This window comes from Parambassis ranga, chromosome 5, assembly GCF_900634625.1.
Source record: "Parambassis ranga chromosome 5, fParRan2.1, whole genome shotgun sequence".
Lineage (NCBI taxonomy): Eukaryota > Metazoa > Chordata > Actinopteri > Ambassidae > Parambassis > Parambassis ranga.
In genome coordinates this window covers 24008414-24031511 of record NC_041026.1, presented here as the reverse complement: position 1 = coordinate 24031511, position 23098 = coordinate 24008414, and the positions used below count along the sequence as shown (strand labels likewise).

General features: G+C 40.5%; 1 protein-coding gene across 1 annotated transcript in view; it reads left to right on the top strand.

Moving 5' to 3' along the window:
* LOC114436344 (caM kinase-like vesicle-associated protein) overlaps positions 1–19099 on the top strand; it is a 29739-nt gene extending 10640 nt beyond the window's left edge. Inside the window, exons 2-11 of the mRNA XM_028406554.1 lie at positions 13992–14099; positions 14199–14330; positions 15949–16023; positions 16583–16721; positions 17034–17154; positions 17242–17317; positions 17488–17624; positions 17812–17890; positions 18475–18562; positions 18720–19099. Coding sequence (XP_028262355.1) covers positions 14005–14099; positions 14199–14330; positions 15949–16023; positions 16583–16721; positions 17034–17154; positions 17242–17317; positions 17488–17624; positions 17812–17890; positions 18475–18562; positions 18720–19055 — 1278 coding nt within the window. The 5' untranslated portion in view covers positions 13992–14004 and the 3' untranslated portion in view covers positions 19056–19099. The remainder of the gene's footprint in view (positions 1–13991; positions 14100–14198; positions 14331–15948; positions 16024–16582; positions 16722–17033; positions 17155–17241; positions 17318–17487; positions 17625–17811; positions 17891–18474; positions 18563–18719) is intronic.
* The last annotated feature ends 3999 nt before the right edge of the window (positions 19100–23098 follow it).

Sequence of the window (23098 nt, the reverse complement as noted above, 5' to 3'; positions counted from 1 at the left end):
TGAGCAATGCATTCATCATAGTGCATACAGTCTCAGTTATGCTGGACTTCAGACAAAACCCTCCAGATCTGCCTTGTTTAAAACATCAGGCTGGATGCAGCAGCAGAAGCAGCAGGCTCAGTCCCCCCTCTGTCAAAGACATTTTCATGCTCTGAACTTCCTATTTTCAGTTGAGTGAAATGATAATATAAGTAGAAGGGGAAAAAAGAACGCTGCTCTCCCAGATGGAGAATAGAGCTGTTCAAACTGAATGAGAAGAGAGACTAAAAGATGGAACCAGCCGGCTACACAGATATGGAGCAGAAACTAATGAGAGCATTAGACACAAACTATTTACTTTACACTAAGGATGGAAAGACAACAGATTGTGTGAGGAGATGGTGCAGAGAGGAATTTGGTGTTAAAGTTAAGGAGAACATCTTCTCTTTTTGTGTTTACGGTGCTATGTGCCAATGCACAAATTATTTGCTCAACTCAGCCCTTTCAGAAAGACATTCATTTTGTGTGACCCTATTTCAGTCCCGTTATACAAGCTGAAGGCTGTGCACAACAAATGTCAATCTGGCATCAAAAGAAACACAAGTGGTAAAATGACTGGAGTTCATAAAGCACTGACATCCTCATTTTAGCTCCTTTCCTTCCTGCTGCCTAGTGAAAACAGATTTAAAAAGTGGATGAGATTAGAGTCAGAGCCGGCTGTCGCTGCAGGTGACCGCTTGATGGAACCCATGAGACAAAGACAGAAACTGAGCGCAGCTACAGTATGCCATGTGTGACATTTAGGTAATGTGATTTTTTTTTCATTTTTTTCAACATTAGAAAATATTCCAGCAGACACAGGCCTGATGGTGAAATATTCCACAGCAGATCAATAATAAACACTTCCAGCACTTTTAACATGTCATTAGATTTACTGTAACTTAATGTAATGCTGACAATATTATACAATACCAGATGTTGTGCAGAAATGTCATGAGCTTGTGCATACAGTGTGGGGTGAGGCTAGTGTAGCGTGCTGTAGCCTGAGGTTGCCTTCTGCTGTGGTTCAGCTGCAGCGTAACACTTCTCCTTAAGTGTGGCACAGGAAATAGCTCATTCCACAATGGGTGAGGCTTCCACTATGCTGTAGAATAGTTTGCCTATCAATTTACAGTCTCCTCTTGTCAGTTTCATTAATGGGCTTTCTTGAATTTACTGCTCATAATTTGTGTCTCTTTTGCTCTATCAATTTCACAGTCAGCACTCTGAAGGGACTTTCAATTAGTGTGAGCTTGACACTAAAACTGAGTCGGCTTTATTTATCCCAGCCTTAAGATGATCATTTTTCATGTAATGTCGATTTTATGCGTGGCAATTAAAGTTTCTGTACAGTTAAGCCGCATGGAGGAGCTAAATAGTATTGAGACTAGCTAAGCGAAGGCTTGTTTGTTAGGGAGGAGAAGCTGAGTGTAGCTGAGTGTTTTTTGCAAGAAGACACATTTTTAATTAAAATAGGGCTCCAAAGAAGTGATGCTCTTAGTACAAATGAATGGAGGCATTGAATGTCACATATAGAAATGCATGGTATAGATTTTCTTCTCAGAGATTTTGTGTCACTGAAATATAGTTGACTACATTAACCTTGTCCATTGAAGTTCCCTTCACTTGTTAAACTGTCTGAATAGGCCATCCAAACAGTGCTGCTATCACCAATTCATTGCATTCAAACTCTTTACCTCTTTTACCTCTGAGGTCAAATGATATAAAGGTACAGGTTTTGACAGCAGACATTTTTTGGGCTAAAATTAGAAATTATGCCTGTATCTATTGCAAATAGGAAAGGACAAATAGTACAGTACACTATATAGATTTGTGCTGTAAGGCACATGTGCATGTGTGCATCCAGGCATGCACTTGTGTCTATACACTCAAACAGACTATTCTCCCTCAGGATGGATTGTCTGCAGCTGTTTTTATCAAAACAAGCTTGCAATGGCTCTCACACTAACAGTCCATGGGGAAAACACTCACGAGCCATCTCACCTGAAAAGTCATATACTGTGTATACAGCAGGCAGTTCAGGTTGCACTAAAGCACCCTCAGGCAGCCATATTAGAGGTCAACTGTGGTCATGCAGTGGTGTGTGTAGACTTTTCTTAACATGCAAGCTGCAGCTGAGCTCAGACTGCGTGTGAAGACCAATTTGTTAAAGCACTGTAACATAAGACATGTTCAAATGTGTTCCTTTAACATGGCAGGACTGTTTGCTTCTCTGAAGAGAAATGCAACTACTGGTAGATGGTAAATTTAAATCTGATTAGTGGATGTAACCTCATAGTTACATCCACTAATGTTAGTTTAGTCAGTAAATGAGCCTTACCTACTTTTAAAGTGTATCAGATTTGTAAATGAGTGCATGACATAAGCAAAATTATTTTAATTATATCACCAAAATCTCCATACAGCACATTTTAAATTCAGGAAAAGACACATTTGCTCCTGGCAAAACAAGTAAAGCCCACACTTACTGTTCATGCACTGGTAGCAGAGTCAGCTTATCTTCTAGCTTGAATCACGTTAATAATTGATGTTGCACAGTTTCTCATGCTCACACTGTATTCATAACTTACAGGTTAGACAAAATGCTGCAAAGAGCCATTTAAGTCAGCATCTAGTGAAGTTTTTCTGCTGGCATACCATTCTGCACATAATGTGTCAGATAGCATTTCTTTGTGGGACAAAAATACACTGAAGACAGGTGCAGTTAGAGGCGTATTGTTACCGGTTGTATACATTTGTGTTCCTTTTCTCCCAGTGTGACAAAAAAAGTCAGTGCTAACATGATGATGACTCTTCAAACAATAATACACACAGGAGCTGCTCGCTGTAAAACACAACTGATATAAGGTTCTATGAGCATCTCGTTTTTACAGGCGTACAAAGAGCCACCGGCCAGAAGGCAGCATATTCACTATAGAACCATGATGGAATTTTAGGTAAAAGAATCCTGCACCTTCCATTTAGAAGCTGTTGTCATTTGTGTTGCGTTGTTTTGTGATGTGCAGGGTCACGCCTGTGGTGTGATTTGCCATAGAGGGCCTCTAAGTGTGGCTGTGGGAGGGTGATGGCACAGGAAGACAGACAGAAGTGGAAAGGAAGTGAAGTGGGGGAGAGTGAGCCTTTTACTCAAGCTTACACTGCTGCTGAAGAAGCCTCTGTGTGCAGTGTTTTCTCTTGCAGAGAAGAATGCTTTGTTCTGAATGAATGACAGCTGCATGTAGAGCGCAGCCATTCTGTAAATGTGACGGAATGATTAGGGTACTCAGCCTCGAATAAGCCCTCCAAAAGTCTTAGTTCCTCCTGATGTCTTGCAAACAAATGTAGTGGATTCTTCAGAGATTTGCTCTGTGTGAGGCTGAGGCCGACACCAACAAGCAGTGCAGTGCACTGAACTGGGATTAGATGAGGGTTGAGGAGAGAAGGCTGGTAATTATTACAGCACTGCCAGAACTGCCATGCTTCTGTTGCTAGCACACTGTTAAAGCAAGCGCCCTGGGACACAGCAATTCCTCGATACAAGAAAGACACGAACCGTGGGCCCAGTGAGACACGCTGTGGAAAGGGAGACTGCCAGCCATGCATAATTAATCCAATTGTGCATGTGCCCACTTTTCAAAACCTTTGCCACAATCTTTATTCTGATCCTTCTCCACAGACACTGCTGACTTATGAAATCTCTCCATGTGTTTTCTATCTGCTATTGCTGTCCTGCCTTTCTCTCTAATGCACTGCAACTTTAATTAGTGTGGTTAAAAAAAGCCCCAGAGACGCCACACACAAACTTTTATGTCAACATTTCCAAGGGGCCATTTCCCCCTTAAGTCAAATGTAAAAATAATTCCTATGAGGTGCAGTAATGAGGCTGAATGATGATGCTGCTGAATGTTGTTTCCTCCTCCTCAGTGAATTTCTGAGAAGTGCTTCCATGAGTACGCCGCACTGCCACTGAAATCCTGCAGTTTGTACAGTAAAATATAGAATAATACACGTAGAAAGGAATTTAGTCTCTATCTAGTTTGCTGCATTTCAAGCAGATTTCAGTTCAATCGTGGGGCATGTAGTAATAATTTTGGCGCTGATAACAGGATGTCAGGATCAGAACGAATTGGATCAGATTTAAATTTATTGCATAACATTAATATTGGTGTTCTTTCAGTGACTCTGCACTAATGGATTATCTTGGCCCTAGATTTAGTCCTTCATTCTTAAAAAGGTTGCAGAGCGTTGGCAGCTCTGACATTAATGAGAATGTATACACAAATGATAACATTAAGGAGAATTTATACACAGACAACAGCAATTATATGTTGTGCTAATTGTATGCATATCTAAATGAATAGTGTTATATAAGCCACACTGACTGGCTGCCTTGTCGTTTAAAAGATTCACTTTGGTTTCCTTTGACCTACTCAATCTTTGCACATGGCACTTTTTAATGTGTTGTGTGTCCACACCTGACATAAAGGGATTCATTTCACACCCTTGGTGTTGTGCTTTTGCCTAATTGTGCTTCAAATGTATTTTTCAAGTTCACACCTGAAATTAATATCTAACTTCTTAGCACGTCTGATATGTAACATTTCACGCAGCATCGATTCCTGTCAGAATATATTTACAGAAAGGTACATATTAGACATGCACTGGGCTTTTTGTGTTGGCTGATATCCAAAACCATTCTAATACCATTTATTTTGGCAAATCTGTTGGCGTGACAAGTGTTAAACATCGCTGACTGTTTAGATCACTTCATGTTGTTGCTCTGTGTGTGTTTGTTGGTCAAATCTACTGGCACACTGTGCATGTTGCAGATGTCTGGTAGTACATATAAACATAGCCTTGACATAAACAGATGGGCCCATTTTTGATTTAGTCAATATTGGGTCCCACGTCTGATCAGTGACTATATATTGTAGGTGCAAAGGTTGTTCGTCTGTCTTCGTGTTCCCATCCATTATATGTCCTTATCCATTAAATGAAGTTGTTGCAGCATTCGGAGTTGACAGCAGGCCTCCAGAAGGTTGATTTTTATCATCTTTTATTCTTTCTGCTGTCTTGCTGTGTCATACGTTTGGCTGCTCAATATATTTGCAACTTTGTACCCAGGAGATTTTAGTTCTACCCCTGTAACACTGGTTTGTGTTGAAGGTGGAACGAGCGAGGCATATCACAATACTTTCCATCAAATACTGTGACTATCTTTTCATGGTCTGCCTAATGTCCATTCTGTGTGTGTATGCTGAAGAAAATATGTGCCTATGGGGCAACAGAACACGTTTTTTTTTTTTCAAATTCAACTATACTATCCTTCTTCTGTGAGAAGGGTGGGGAATGAAGGGAACAGGGTATTGTGAGGCAAAGAAAAATTCTAAATAAGAAAAATGACAGTAAATGCTGCTAATGCTAACATGTTTAAGCAGCCTAGGTAATTAAAAATTAAGGGTTATGACCAGGCTTTCCCTGAGCTGAATTTGACCCATTTTTGATCCCAGATTTGCTGTTGTTGCAATGTTAGCTGTAGGACAGTTGTAAGACAGTTTGTTGATGGCCAATCCTATACAATAGCCTTGAAGGGAGGAGTGTGTGGCTGTGATGGGTTCAAACATCGTTTTTTCAGGAAGTCCTCCTTAAAGAATGAAACAATTGTTGAATTCCCATCTGTGCTGACCTTATCTTCTTTTTTCAGCTGAAGGCAAAATGCTACTGCAGTCTCAAGGGTAATCCTAGGAGATCAGCAGGGATAAAAGAAAATGAATGTCAAGGATGTTTATTTCCTAATAGCTGGAGAGACTGTCCTTGTGGAAATGAAGGCAGGAACCATAAGGAACAGAGAGAGAGAGACAGAGAGAGGTTGTGAGATGATATTTTAGATAGCTGAACTGAACCTTGTCAAAAAAGAGTTTGTAGTTTGTCCAAAACACTTAAGAATGAGTGTTCTTAGGGGAATCAACACAAACTGAAGTGAGAAGTATTGCTCACTAAGACCTGAAACTTTTTAATTATTGTTTATGCCTAAATTATATTCACACAGCTAACAAAGTGTAAAACTTTAAGCTCTTGGTTATGGTTTGGTATCCAGATCCAGGTTTACATTTATAATCATGGTTTTGTTTAAAACGGCTTCAAAAGACAAAATTATGCAAACCTGCACACTGTTTTTCAGTACCAGGGCCACCTCTTTATACACATTATATTGATCCATTGTTAACATAAACAGCTGAGGAGCTCATGCGATCACAAGTAGCTTCACTTTGATGCTGTAAGACATTGTGCTTTCACAGACTACGAAAAACTAAACTAAGATGATACAGACTAATTATATTTTTGTCAGGTGGTGATAGAGAGCCCTTTCTATTCTGACAGCTAATAAACATGCCATATAAAAATACAGCACATTTTTCTAATCTCTTGTTTTATGTTTCTGAGGTAAACATTTGTCTGCATAAAATACAGTTGGTACATAACAGCGGAGGCTCAGCACTGCTTGGCTGTAAATCTGTAATGACCTACAGTCAGAACAAGTGTGATGCATGGGGCCTCATGTTGACTGTGCATCCTCATTTAGAGGCAGCAGAGCCAAAAGAAAAAGAATGAGGATGGGGTGAAAGAAGGACGGAATCAAAAACGAAAGGTTTTCTAAAAACATGGAAACACTTCTCCATCCCTGCTGTTCACCTCCACCTCAAAGACAAAGGACACTCCTTTGAGGACAACAATGTTCACATTTTAGACAGGGAGGAAAGGTGGTATGAAAGAGGAGTCAAGGAAGCCATCTATGTTAAGCTGGAAAAACCTTCCCTTAACAGAGGTGGTGGCCTCAGACATCATCTTTCTACCACATACAATGCAGTGATTCCATCCATTCCCAGGAAGTTTGCACATACTCACAGTAAGAACAAAGGGCTGTCAATCAGTCCCCCTCCGACAGTTTCATAGTCGTTAGCCAGTCGTTAGACACACCTGGCCCAGTCAGCCAGAACATCACAGGTAAGTATGGAAACATTTAGTGCTATTGTTTGTAAGTTTTTTAAGTTTTACCCAGACCCACCCACATAGGTCTGTAACCACATATAAACCATGTTTCCCCACCAAACAGTTAGAACTGATGAAGCTGCTTGGATGAGCAGCGAAACGTCTTCTAGAAAACTCTAAAAGTCCAGACGCCTTGCTTCAATCTTCTCTACGTATGATGACCTGGATGACTGAGAATCTTCATCAACATGTTCTCCATCCCTGAGAAACATCACAGCAGGATTACAGCAAACGACTTCTCCCATGCATATGTAATAGCTTATCATACCAAACAGGTACCTGCAATTTCTCTGAGGCAAAACCCAACATTATGCCAGTGGCAGGCAAAATAATCCCCTTTACTGCTGCTTTAAAAAGTCTTGATACGGTGTACATTTAGCACTGCATAATCCATAGCTTTTTGAGGCAATACAAGAGTCGCTCATTGATTTCTGCAAGACTCAATTGCTCACTGCAGGAAGTGCTGCAGTTGCCTAATAAGCCTCGAAACCTTCATCACAATCTATCCTCTGCAATGTAAATCCTCATTGCTTCTGGTAATATACAGTAGCAGGGTGTCCCAAACTGGCCCCATGAGCAGAAGCAGGTCACATGCTGTGCCATAAAGCATCACGAGCCATTGACTGGTGCTCCCACAGGGCTGGTAACAGAACACGGGGCGATAATGCTTGAACGTTGCTGAAGGTGGTCAGTGCAAATTAGACCCACTATGGAGCCTCTGTTATGTAATGTGGGCCAGCATCCTGCTATTTCTGCATGAAATGCTTCACCATTTCACACTTTAAAAAACAAATTGTGAGAGGCTGATTTCCTGTGAAAGGAGGAGTTGTCCTTTTTGTGTTTCTTCGTTTGTGTATTTTAATTTAACACCTTCACCACAAGTAAAATGAAGGCTGGCTTGGTGCAGAATGCCACAAAGGTTTTGTCAATTTCTGGATTACTTTATTAGATTTATCAAACTTCCCTTCTCTCCAATCTCCTTTGCTTCTCTGCAGTGCCACGGCTCTCTTGTGGACTGTTACAGCACTTGCTGAATATAAATGTTTTCAAACCTAATATATATCTTTTCTGACATGTTTTCTAACACCTGCTCTGTCTGCCAGAACTTTCCTTTTATCTTTGCAGCATTACTTCACTGAGCCAAAGCATTTACCACAGAGAGGCATGAACACTGTGAGAGTGAGAGGAAGAAATAGGGTTTCTGGAAAGGTCAGCCTCTTCACACTGCACTACACAGCACAGGCTCGCGCCACAAACAAGACAAGGAAGTTGAGAGAGAGAGAGCACTGTTTTCTCTCTGCAATTTGAGACGTCTCTGTGCCGAGCCTCATTCATTTAGATTGGATTAAGAGTTGCTTCGTGGAGCTGCAGTGAACAGATTGCCCTTCTTACACATTACGCTATACTTCTCATGCGGCCTGTGCTCATTTACATGTGGACATCCATCACCCAGAGTGTTGGTGCAGATGGTTGTTGTGTGACTAGGAAATAAATATTTTTTTAACCCTGTATTCATCTGGAGAAATTCTGCTGTGCAGTCGTTTTTCAGTCACTGTCCTGTTTTATATTCACAGCTTTACATTTACACCAACTCAGGCGTCCTGAAAATCTGCAGTGTTTTGCTGTGGGTAGATTTACTAGATTACTAATGTAAAGCCTTGTTCCGGGACACATAACCTGTGTTGAGAGACGCATTTTACCACCAGATCTCTCTGATCTCTCCTGGGATTTTAAAAACAGGAAAGTAATTAATCACACAAAGCCTGTGGTAAACATTTTTTTAGGTGTTGACTTGCTACCTTACATTTAGCAGGTTATTGTCAACAATTGAATAACAGTGTTTCACCATGGAGACCAAGGATCTCTTCCCTTTACACTGGATCAAAATAAGAATAGTTTACAATCAGCATTTGTTCCTGAGTCACATGACACAGCCATCTCTCCAGTTTCAAACAGCCATGATAGAAATACTTGCCTGTTGTCTCCATTGTGACTGTCATTCTAGCAGTGTAGTGTTTGAAGAGACTTAAAAGATGGTACTGGACACACCAGCTGTAATGCTGCAGTAGAACTGCTTGTTTTAATGTCAAGTGAGACTCATCAGCTGGACATACTTGTAGCTCTTATGTACCTATAAATTGTGACACAGCACCCCAGGTTCCTTAAGATGACCCACCCAAAACTTATACTGGGATCACAGGGTCTTATTCTGCAAAATATAAATATCTACAAACTATGGGTACATTATGATGAACTTAAAACAGCATTTATTTCAGACAATGTACAAGAATGATTTCTGCCTTCACCATGCCAGTTTGTAACCAGACAGGGACAGAGCAGAAATAAAACAAATTATAAAGCATTTATTAACAGCAAAAATAACAATAATGGTAAATAAAACAAGCACATTAACCAGGTATAATGAGTGTGCATGAGAGTGATCCCCTTGAGACTAATCTAGCTCTGGGCACAATCCCTTAAATGAAATATAGAAAGAAACCACTGGTGGATAATTGGTACACCTGACTTTACAATCTACAATATCATATTGGTTTGCTCAGCTGGTTTATGGTAGTCTCATAGGTTAACACATATAATCCTCAGCGCAAAAGAAAACACTCAACTGTAATGTAGTAGATTCCACAGCATAGTAGGGTTGGGCGATATCGCCAAAACAATTAATCACGATTATTTATGACATTTAGACGATAACGATTAATTTGACGATTAATTGATGACAATTGCACTTACATGTTTTTGACTCTAAATCGCCACATTGTTCTATAATGATACCGACAAATCATCAGTCAAGTTAACTACACTCAACAAAAATATAAACGCAACACTTTTGTTTTTGCTCCCATGTTTCATGAGATGGACTTGAAGATCTAAACTTCATTCCAGATACACAATATTACCATTCCTCTCAAACATTGTTCACAAATCTGTCTAAACGTGTGATAGTGAGCACTTCTGCTTTGCTGAGATAATCCATCCCACCTCACAGGTGTGCCACATCAAGATGCTGATCTGACATCATGATTAGTGAACAGGTGTACCTCAAACTGCCCACAATAAAAGGCCACCCTGAAATGTGCAGTTTTGTCTCACAGCAAAATGCCACAGATGCCACAAGCATTGAGGGAGCGTGCAATTGGCATGCTGACAGCAGGAATGTCAACCAGATCTGTTGCTCGTGCATTGAATGTTCATTTCTCCACCATAAGCCGTCTCCAAAGGCATTTCAGAGAATATGGCAGTACATCCAACCGGCCTCACAACCGCAGACCACGAGTAACCACACCAGCCCAGGACCTCCACATCCAGCAGGTTCACCTCCAAGATCGTCTGAGACCAGCCACTCAGACAGCTGCTGAAACAATTGGTTTGCATAACCAAACAATTTCTGCACAAACTGTCAGAAACCGTCTCAGGGAAGCTCAACTGCATGCTTGTCGTCCTCATCGGGGTCTTAACCTGACTCCAGATCGTCGCCGTAACAGACTTGAGTGGGCAAATGCTCACATTCGATGGCGTCTAGCACGTTGGAGAGGTGTTCTCTTCACGGATGAATCTCGGTTTACATTGTTCAGGGCAGATGGCAGACAGCGTGTGTGGCGTCGTGTGGGTGAGCGCTTTGCTGATGTCAATGTTGTGGATCGAGTGGCCCATGGTGGTGGTGGGGTCATGGTATGGGCAGGCATCTGTTATGGACGAAGAACACAGGTGAATTTTATTGATGGCATTTTGAATGCACAGAGATACCGTGATGAGATCCTGAGGCCCATTGTTGTGCCATACATCCATGAACATCACCTCATGTTTCAGCAAGATAATGCACGGCCCCATGTTGCAAGGATCTGTACACAATTCTTGGAAGCTGAAAATGTCCCAGTTCTTGCATGGCCAGCATACTCACCGGACATGTCACCCATTGAACATGTTTGGGATGTGCTTGACCGGCGTATACGACAGCGTGCACCAGTTCCCACTAATATCCAGCAACTTCGCACAGCCATTGAAGAGGAGTGGACCAACATTCCACAGGCCACAATAGACAATCTGATAAACTCTATGCGAAGAAGATGTGTTGCACTGCATGAGGCAAATGGTGGTCACACCAGATACTGACTGGTTCTGAGTCCCCAGACCGCCAATAAAGCAGAAAAAAAATGCACATTTCAGGGTGGCCTTTTATTGTGGGCAGTTTAAGGTACACCTGTGCACTAATCATGATGTCAGATCAGCATCTTGATGTGGCACACCTGTGAGGTGGGATGGATTATCTCAGCAAAGCAGAAGTGCTCACTATCACACATTTAGACAGATTTGTGAACAATGTTTGAGAGGAATGGTAATATTGTGTATCTGGAATGAAGTTTAGATCTTCAAGTCCATCTCATGAAACATGGGAGCAAAAACAAAAGTGTTGCATTTATATTTTTGTTGAGTGTACTTGATTCTAACAGGTTAAACTGGTGATTAGTCTCCAACCAGCCATGTTTGACATATGTATTGCTAACAGATGCACTGCACAATGCACAAACTGCTTAAAAATAATAATGAAGCAAACATTTAAAGTAACTTTGTCCTTCAAATGTTCTTATCTTAAGGTCACAAAGAAGTGCATATCAACATTAAGGACAAATAAGTCCAGAAAAGTCACATCAGTGATTGTTTCAAGTTAAAAAAATGTGTCTGTGCAAATTAACCTGTGACTGGAATATGTCCCACACTAGTGCATGTTTTCACTCAGACTGTATAACAGCAGCAGAAAAAAACATTACAAACAAACCGGACAATTTCACATTTTTGTATGTCTGTGCAAATCAACATTCTTCCAGAACTTAGTTTGCTGGTCGTAAGGAGCACAATGACTAAACGTATCGTGGATTCTCGGCTGAGTAGAATTCTGCTGAAGGAGACTTTGCTGTAGCTGGTGTTGTGGCCTTGTTGTGCTTTCTTCAGCTTTCTTCGTACTCCAGAACGTGCTGCTCCACATCATTTAATTGAATACCACTGCCTTCCGCCATTATTGTTATGGGCTCACATGTGTGCGCTTGCAGGTGATAGTGAGAGTACGTCACTTTTCTTAGTGACTGTATATTGCCACTGTATGTAAGTTTGCATGCCACATATTCTCTGCTTGCTTTTATCTTGACCTACTGTATACATAAGTTTTTTTACATAAAAAAAAGACATGATGATGTTTGAATTTACAACACATTCCTTATATTTATGAATGAATGTATTTATTTTCTATATTAGTATACTGCTTTTCTGCCAACAGAAATTTCTATTAAATAATTCATGTAACATGATCTGCTGAACAAAGTGTTGGTGAAAAGCAGCCATGGCTATAGGTCTTATGTATTTTTCCAGGTTACAAATTCATTTCAATCATGAGAGACTCAGGGAACTGAATGAGAAAGATTTATTGTGTACAAATTTATAAATGTGGATTGGCATCCTAGACCCCATCGTGAAGACCATGTCCGAAAGGAGGGAGAAAACGCAGGAGGAGAGACCGCTGATCAGAAAACCCCCCCGGGGTCTAGACCTGGTCGAGAGCTGGAGGGCAGGAGATAGGAGGTCTGCACTGGTGTGGACCTGGTGGTGCTTGGGGTAGAAGATGGTTGCCAGGTTTGATCAGAAGACAGCTGGAGAGGAGATTTAAATTTCGTGCTAAGCTGTGATTGGTCAGGAGAGGGACAGAAGGTGACAGCTGATTGGTGAGGGAGGTGCTTTCTATTAAGCACCTGACTAAGACAGCGGAAGAGAGGGGGAGCAGAGGAGTGAGGGATAGAAGGAGAGAGATTAAGAAGCGGATAGGGATAAAAGTGAATGATGGGAAACAGAGTCTTCCTGATTGAACTTACGCTGAGAGCACAGCACATTTGTCATATTCTGACAGACACAAGACTGAAGGATGAAGCGTGTCAGTTTTAGAGGCCAAAGGTTGAGTTTGCTGTGATCTCACATCTGTTCCATTCTGGTGAACACCATCGTTATCTCAGAAACAGCTTGCTTTGAGGATAAATCTGCATGTTCTCTGTAGCTCAACAAAATACACTAGATAGATTCTAGGTTTCGCTGCCTTCACTGCTGCAGTGGACCCTGACAGCTTTATTGTTGCACAATCCAAAGCAACTAATTTTCTTCTTGTTCTGATATCAGCACTCCTGACTGTGCTGTGCAGAGGGAGGAATATAAAGGAAAAAAAATATCACCCTTCTTATTCTTCTTTGAAACACACCAACTTAGCTCAATATAAAACCTCTAATTGCCAGTTAAAAAACCCCAACCCCAACTACATTTTACTGAGAGAGGCTGTGCTGCAATTAGGTGTTCAAGTGTGGATGCAGGGCTTGTAAAGTACTCTAATTACTCTTGGAGTCCTGGGTTTTCTGCCTGTAATTGCTGTCTTGCTGTCTTGATTGGAAATGCTTGACTTGCTGCCACGGTGCCTCGCCAGGCTCTCCGTTTGCATAAGCTGCTTCTTCCTGAACCCTGTGGTTTGTAACTTTCAGCCCACAGTAAAAGTACTGGTACACTCACTTTCAGTATTCTAAAATTTTAAAATAGCAGAATAAAGTGGTGTCTCTGGAACAGATAACTCTGTGGCTTTGTCCTTCGTTGATGCAGAATCAGGAAAAGTTCATACTGCCTGCAGTGGCTGTTTAGCTCCCACACTGTTGAAAGGCTTTCTCAGCATTATTGAAGTAATTCTTTATGAGTGAGGGTGGGCAACATTTTTTGCCAAGTCATCATCTGGTGTGATGTTACTGCACAGTGTGAGGCCAAATCGAGGAAATAATTATCACCTGGGTGCGACACGATGATAGTCTTTATATCTGACTTCTTATCCTTCCAATCTCTCTCTCTCTCTCTCTGTGTGTGTGTGTCTGTGTGTCTCACTGCAGGTCAGCAGCGGCCATGCCATTTGGCTGTTTAACAATCGGGGAAAAGAAGGATTACAACAGTCCTTCAGATGTGACAGATAAATATGACCTGGGTCAGATTGTTAAATCGTGAGTATCTCAACAGCTCCTTGTAGAGCAATGTTTGTTATTTACACTTACTGATGATTCATATATTTACGAATGCACTTTTAATGCTTCTTTTTTTAGGGAGGAGTTCTGTGAGATATTCAGAGCCAAGGACAAAACTACAGTGAAAATGTACACATGTAAAAAGTTCATGAAAAAGGATGGGAGGAAAGTCCGCAAAGCTGCCAAAAATGAGATCTTCATCTTAAAGATGTAAGCACTTCTAGTATTTCAATGAGTCTTATCTTCTACCTGTTTGATCTTTTTAAAATGTCATTTTTCAGTGTTATCTCCCACAAGTCATGCAACCTCATTCTGTTAAACAAAACATAATCACTGTTTTTAAAGACCTTGTTTATCTGAGTTTTTTCTCTCTCTCTGCATCTCCCCGATTATCTAACTTCTCAGTAACCTGGGCCTTATTAAACACTCTGTTACTGACAGCAAGATGAAAATGAGGGTGTGATTTTCAAAATGTGGACTCACATCCTTCTGAGAATACACCTTACCACAATAGCAGGCAGGGATGTGTTGATGTGATGTGATTCAGCTGTTAATACTCTAATCATTAATAGAGTGTTAGAGTTTGTTTAATGCTATAAAATAAGCTTTGTGTAGTTTTACACACATTAGATGAATGAAACTGAAACTTTCTGTTCTGTGTTCTGTAAATATTATACATAAATAAATGTCCATAACGTCACTAACACAATCTTTAATTACAGGCAAGATCTTGGTTTTACAGTATGTGGATCTGGACGCCTGTGGCAACGTGTCCATGTAAAATCACAATTAAGTGTATGATGGAATCTTAACTCCTGTAGGTCTTTCAGGAGGCTTATAAATCACACAAACATGTAGTTATTTATTTTAAATGAGGAGAAGAGGAGATGTTAGTTCTGACAGCATCTCCAAGCATTGTACGCTTACAGCATTTCTATATATCTGGATTCAGGCTGTGTCTCTAGAGAAAATATAAGCTTTCCAAGTCACTGACATAGACCTCCAGTCTGCTCATACTTATCAGTAGTAAACTTAGACAGTGATTTTTGTATCCTTACATAAAGAACGAAAACCTTCACGTTCAATGAACACTTATCATTTTACCAGAGAGGATGGGAGCTGGCACAGGACACTTTACGTTTAACTCACCTTTGCAGGTGGCACAGGTGCAAAGGCTCAAAACACATCAATGTGTTTACATTCTTTGAAATCTGAGCACAAACCTACACACATAGTCTATGTGCTTTTATCTATTTGATGTTCTCAGTTGCTAAAACTCCCAAAATGCAATGCTTTTCCCCTATAGCTGCCCTGTCACATTAGAAATGTAAATTACAGTTATGAAACAGTACACCTGTCAGTGGTGACGCACAGAGGTAATGAGGCACAAATGTTCCAAATCCCAATGTTCCATTCATTAAATAATCTAATGGGTTTGAATGAAGCCGTTTACAGCACAGCTTTTTGACACTGTTCCAGACAGTGCTGTTAAGTAAATGGACCCTTGTCAGCTTCTTCATGCCATGTTTATCCTGGGCTGCTCAGCACCATTCTGCTGCATGCTTGTCTTCATCCATGTGGACTCATCATTCTGCTTGTCTGTGGTTGGGCAGTTAAATATGTGTCAGGGTTGAGGAAACTGATTGTCATATGATTTCATGTTTCCCCTTCCTCCCTTGGCTCCCATGACTGGTGTAGCATGTTACTCATGAACATGAAAGGTCTTTACATTATTCCTCCAACTGAATGAATGATACAGACATCATGTCCTATATGACTCATGGCATGATTCTCTCTGTGTCTCGTGGTTTCTGACACATCTCCTCAGGGTGAAGCATCCCAATATTCTCCAACTGGTGGACGTCTTTGAGACCAAAAAGGAGTACTTCCTCTTCCTTGAACTGTAAGTTGTTTGATGGGTCGGAGGAAAAGGCTTGCTGCTTGTCTTTGTAATGGCTCGGGCCTCAACTGCATCTGTTGATTATACACTCGTGGGGAATGAGCAGTTGTAGCCTAAGGCCCTGCAGATATGAGAACAGCTCTGAGCTCCTCTCATTTGGTATTCAGATATGATGGTTTGCTGCTCTCTTCTCATCAGCCTGTTTTCTTGGGGAATTTGATGGATTTCCGTGGAAATGCTAAATGTAGAATACCACATGTGTTGTCCTTTGAGGGCAGTTAATTTGTAGGTTTAGGAATTCTAATTAGAGAAAAAAAACGCAAAAAAAGAAACATCCATGGGGTAATTGTAGTCATCAGGTCCCTTATGTAATCATGTCAGAGAACACTATTCTTGGAATATTCAAATATACAATGTTTGTCATTCTGCCACAGAGCAGTCAGACAATGATTTCAAACAGTAACATTGTATACCATTGATTCACACTGCCATTTCATGAACAAAAAAAGTATATGAAGGTTTCAGTGTTGTGACCTACCTTACAGTCCATCCTTTCCCACAGTGCAACAGGCAGAGAGGTCTTTGACTGGATCCTGGATCAAGGCTACTACTCAGAGCGGGACACTAGCAACGTGGTGCGCCAAGTGTTGGAGGCTGTCGCCTATCTCCACTCCCTGCACATTGTTCACAGAAACCTCAAGGTAACATGACAAAATACATTATATTATGGCATGGCATTATATAATACCATTTACAGTTATCAAGAAAAAATGGGCAATAGATCCTGTACTAGCTGTTATATATACTTAAATCATTGTGGTTCCTTGTAATGTCAAATGATCAAACACACAAACAAAAGTCAAGCAGTAATTTAATTCAGTACAGCAACCTCTAAATAATGTGCATGCTTTACACTGGTGTCATCCCTGATGGTTTGTGTGCTGTTTGCAACAAAAACCCCAAGCATGAATATAAGTTCAGCTTCTGCCATTGTAACATGTCATTTTCCATAGTTGGAGAACTTGGTTTACTACAACCGCCTGAAGCACTCTAAAATAGTCATTAGTGACTTCCATCTTGCCAAACTGGAGAATGGGCTCATTAAAGACCCCTGTGGGACGCCAGAGTACCTGGGTAAGAATATTCATTATAGCATGAGGCAAATGAAATGTTATGTGGCTACTTAACTTGCAGAAATTGTGTTGATGATTTCTTGTGCAGCTCCAGAGGTGGTTGCCAGGCAGCGATACGGCAGGCCTGTGGACTGCTGGGCAACAGGTGTCATCATGTACATACTGTAAGTTGTGAGAGACAGAATGAGAGTTGTTGCTGTGGATCTTATTTAAAGTTACTTTTGGCATGTTGAGAGATGGTTGGTGTGTTGTGGCTCATCACATTATAGGCTTGTTTGAATAGAATGTGTTTTCCTGACTCCTGACGTTCTTTGTTCTTGTTCTCTTCCTTCAGGCTGTCAGGCAACCCTCCTTTCTACGATGAAACAGATGATGATGATTATGAAAACCATGACAAGAACCTGTTCCGAAAGATCCTGGCAGGCGATTATGAGTTTGACTCTCCATACTGGGATGATATCTCTGATTCAGGTATACTTTCGGAATAAAGTTAACACTGTCAAGAAGCACACGATAGCTAGCTGGGTAAACATTTCATATTAAGAGAGTGTCCCCCCCCCTTTTTTTTCTTTACCTCTGAAGTGTTCAAACACTTCATGCATCAGTAGAATAAAGCATTTTTTGTTGAGTTTCCTCTGGTGTGATTTCTCTCTGACAGCTAAGAGTCTGGTTGCTCGTTTGATGGAGGTGGATCAAGACCAGAGACTCACAGCCCAGGAGGCTATAAACCATGAATGGTAGGCACCAGAGCTTTGATATATTTTGCAGAACATTAAAAGCAGAGTTGTGTGATCAGATTTCATTATTGTGATCAAAAAGCCTTTATAAAAAACAAAGGAATTTTACTTTTAGGTAAATTACTGTGCTAGCCTATTTAGCATTGTTAACAGTAGCCTATGCATCTGCTATTAAATATCTGAAATAACCTATTGTGGTTTGGGGTAATCCTCTAACAGGATCTGATTCTGATTTCTGCTGAAATATGGATGATTTTAGATTAAACTGGATTTTGCCATTCCCATAATGATTAAGTAAACAAACATTAACTGGCAGTGTGCACATGTGACCATATATATATTAACACCAGTATTTATTATAATGACACTGCTTTCTTAACAAACATTTACTGTCAGGTGTAAAAACTTCACAGAAAATGGTCAAAATAACCCTTAAAGGTTAATCCGGCCTTGCAAGATTTTGCCAGTGAATGAAATGAACAACAAATTGAGTAATACTGTGCGCGGCAGAACCAGGGCATCCACAGATAGGGGAAATATAAAGCTCTTTTGTGACGCTGTGTTTTTCCCATTTGATACAACAGGATCTCCGGTGGTGCAGCTTCAGATAAGAACATCAAGGAAAATGTGTGTGCACAAATAGAGAAGAACTTTGCCAGAGCTAAATGGAAGGTAAGCCCTTTTGTTCTGAATGTTACCAAGCACTTCTTCACAACAGCAGATGTTCTGTCCTTGAGCAAGAAGATGTAGGAGCAGTATATTGTGCAGCATTCAGATAAGAGTTGATGTTCTCTGGGCAGGTTTTTCTGAGTTTTGTCTCCTCCAACAGAAAGCTGTTCGGGTCACCACTATTATGAAGAGACTGAGAGCGCCGGAGCAGAGTGACTCCAGGTCAACCAGCCCTGCAGCTGGCACCCCAGCAGACACAGCAGCTCCACCTGCTGACCCTGCTGCACCTTCATCTGCTGCTGTTCCCGAGGTTTCCCCTGCTGCTGTCACAGAGCTCCCAGCTGGGGCGCCTCCAGAGGCCGGGGCAGGAGCGGCAGCTGAAGAGCCACAGCCGCCAAATCCAGCACTGCAGGTGGCTGAGCCCGCATCGCGCTGCAACGGGGAAGCATCAGCTATTCTCCACACAGCTGCAGAGGCTGGGGATGAGCAGGGTTAAACACCCACCCCTCCCCCATCACTCTATGTGTGTCCTCTGCAGTCCCTACCAACCCCTGCACACTGTACATTAACTGCTAGCATGGTGACACTGACTCTGCTTTGTTCTCACTTGCAGCATTAGTATCATCTCATGGAGGCTGTGTGCTACTTGGCATCTTTTCTTTTTACATGTGTTGTGTTTTTGTTTTTTTTTTCCATGACCCTCCGGTGTGTGTCAAATTATACAAACACATTCTTCTCCTTACACTTGAGTTGTAGAGGCAAAATGGATTTGCTGTCAAGCTATGGCTTACAAAGTCTTCTTTTTGATTCTCCTGGTAGTGATAAGAGAACATAAGAAGACATAATTGTGCTGAAACCCACTTTGATTCTTTTTAATGAGCCAACTTGGGAAACTTTTTCCTGTCAGTCTTGTGATTACAGTATTTGTCCTTAGAATCAGTAGAAGAGTTTTTACAGTATACCATAGTAAATGCTGGCTCTTTCACATGGAGAAGATTGCATATATTCCTTTCACATGGGGTTTATATGGTATGTTATTGTCTACACTGATCAGTTATTGTGCATTAAACTGAGATTGGTGACTGGGCGCTTTTAAACCCAGTGCTCTATTTCGAACGAGGCAGCTTCACACACATAAGCACACACAAACACTATGTTTCTTTTGCTAAGTTCCTGCTCAGGAAAGAACCTCATAGCTGTAAGTGTAAAGACTCTGTATATAGAGACCTTTGTAGAAGTAGCCAAAACAGCATGCATTATCACTTTCTGCTGTTCATTTTACATTTATACCCACTTGGTGGATAAAGATGCCACAGCACTCTCGCCTCTTTGACGCCTGCCATGTCCTTTATAAAAGCATACTATACATTATTCTGTCTATTACTACTACTTATTTAGAGCCCTTGCTATTAATGTAAGTAATATAAAAACAAAATCACATAGTTTCCATTACATAGCAGTTCTATGCATCCAAATTAATTTGTAGCTTTCCTTTTTTAGAGAAATCACAGCAGACTTCATAACATATTTTCCATCACATGGCATTTTATTCCTGCCCACTTTGATTGGATCACAATATCAAATGCCACTCATGTCTTAATATTTGTTTAACTTGTAAAAACAGCAAGTGCACATTAACTGACCACACATGGCTTTCACCATTTTGTAGTAGGCAAGTAGGGTTATCGTTCCTGATTCAGCTTGATATGTGTTGTGCTAACAAAAAAAAATATTTTTTTGGATTATTTATTTATTTATTTTAGATTTTTATATCTGAATTATGTTTACAGCTCTTTCAGCCATTTGTTTGTTCCTAAGACTTTACGGCCGATACTTGATACACAGTAATAACAAACTACTCTTTTCCTGTTACTGGTCCCCTCGAGCATTAATAATGAGCTTCAGAAGCAGAGCTCTGTAATCCATCTAGAGGAAATTGAGCAATATTCGACTGGCTGCAGAAACTGTGATTCCCGGTGTCCTTTCGATACAGTTTATGTACCTGTGAGTAAAAAATCTGTCTTTGCCAGCTGTCAGGCTCAACATGGTCACTGACACACATCCCCACTAACATATGGCTGCTGCCAAATATATGCCTGTATGTGATTTCCTGTTTATAACACACACACAAACACACACATAAGGTTTTTACTGCTTGGGCATAAAGACAGCAACCACTGTGTCAGAAGGCTACGATTATTAGATCACTTTTAGTGTATAATACTGAGGCCTGGCTCGTGCACAGTCACTGTGTTTGACTTTACCCAATCTGTTGTTACTGTGCACCACTGAATTTATATGAAAATCTAACGTGATGACAAAAATAATCACATTTATAGATTCTATTATTTGTATCTATTTCTGATTTGTTCTAGTCCTTTAGATAACATCACCACATTATTTGTTACATTGTCTAAGATAAATACACAAGAGGTTGAATAGAAGGGATATCAGAGATTTGTTATGTGAATAGATTATTTCATGTAGTCTGTTTTCTTTGTTTAGATGGCAAATAAATACTGTTTAGATACGGTTACACAGTTCAAAGCAATGCTTTTTTCCGATACATTTCTCACTGTATTTACTATCCCATGTCTGTTCATTTGACCATGAACTTACAGGTGTAATGTAGATGTGATGTTGCCAGGGCCAGTGTTCACCTGTAGGTCCTGTCCTGGATTTGTGAGCTCTGTACCGTACTCCTTGACCGAGTTGATGACTTTAATGGTAATAAAATTGAACTCATCTGTTTATTTATGCGTGATCAACTCTCATTTCCCTTCAGTCAGCAGGACAGAGAGTGCAGAGCATAAAGATGATTTTGAGAAAATGTGGGAAACAGCCTGTGTCATCACACTCTGCTTTCCCCCTAACACAGAGGAGAGCATCTGTGTTATATGTGCTCAGTTTGCACAGGCTTAGCACCTATACCTTTGTGTGGTGTGAACGTGTGTTTTTAAAAAAGTCCCAGCAGTGCCATTTGGTGACACTTTCCAGGATACTTGAATTGCATCATGTTGGAATAATAATGCAGATAGCACACTTTCCAGGCCCTCCAGGGTTTAAATAGACTTCCTCTTGGGGGCTTTTATCTTTTACATGCCAATTGTGGAATGTATGCAGCCATCCATGCGGCCATCAGGGCTCAGGGGGATCCTTTCTGTGCCATTGGATGACTTCATTAGGAGTGCTAGGGTGAGAGAAGTGCCAGTTTCCTGTTTCTCTCAGCCAGCAGTGAACAGATAAGAGGCCACTGATCAGAGTCTGTACTTACTGAGAGGAAAAGACCATTTTTGGAATAGCTAAAAAAAAACTATACTAACTAAAACTTCATATTGTGGTGTTATATTGCAGATATGGAAACACAAAAATAACAGCACAAATGAATGAATCTATTCATAGACCCCTTTAGAGATGAGAGCTGTCTTCTGCTCCGATCGACATTTCCAACCTTTACTGTATCAGGCATCAGATTCACACTGTCGATGTTATTCCTAGACACACAATTATGATAGAGATCAATAGAAGTGTGTGTGGATTTATCGGCACACTGAGGTTCATATGCACTGTGCTGATCTGACAGCATATCATATAAGCAGAAAACATGTATGTACAGTGCATGATTCTGTTGTAACTAAGGGTAATAAGGGTTCAGCAGCTGTGAGGGGAAAAAACAGCATGCATACTGAAAAATGTAAAAGCTTCAAAAGCACTGAAGTCAAAAAACACCCAGTGAAATGAAACCTTGGTGTAGTAGGATGGGTATTTTAAGCTGCAGCAACGTGAGTTATAATGATGGAAATCAACATAATATGCTTTCCAAGTAAATTACTCACATAAAAGAAAATGAAAAAACTATTTTAGCATTTTGTGGCTCTGTAAGGCACAAGAAAGGAAATATGGATTTAAATTCTGTAGTTATGACTCTCCCATAGAGCTCTTTTTTTAACAAAAGTTGGTGGACATAAATGAAGGCTATACAGCTACAGCTGGAAGGTTGGCAGTTCGAACCCTGCTCGTCCCTGGTCGTTGTCGTGTGTGGGCAAGGCACTTTACCCACATTGCTCACTGGTGTATGAATGTGTAGGAATGAATCGGCGGTGGTCGGAGAGGCGGTCTCTGTCAGTCTCCCCCATGGGAGCTGTGGCTACATGTGCAGTTTACCACCACCAGTGTGTGAATGTGGTGTGAATGAATAATGCATTTTAATGTAAAGCACTTTGAGTGCCCAGTAAAAAATCACTATATAAGACCAATGCATTATTATCATTATTATAACAGTATTTAAGAAATGTTTTTACAGAAGATAATTACAATAAATATGATCAATGATAAATCATATCTTATGATAGATGATCACACAGACTCCTTCATTATCCAGACATGGAGAAAAATGAGAAAAAATAAATGAAAAGAAAATCATACCCGTACAAATAAATAAATAATAATAATAATAATAATAAATAAAAATAAAAAGTAACATGCAGATTGTATAATAAATATCTGTTTATACTGTATTCAGTAACAAAGACTACAGAA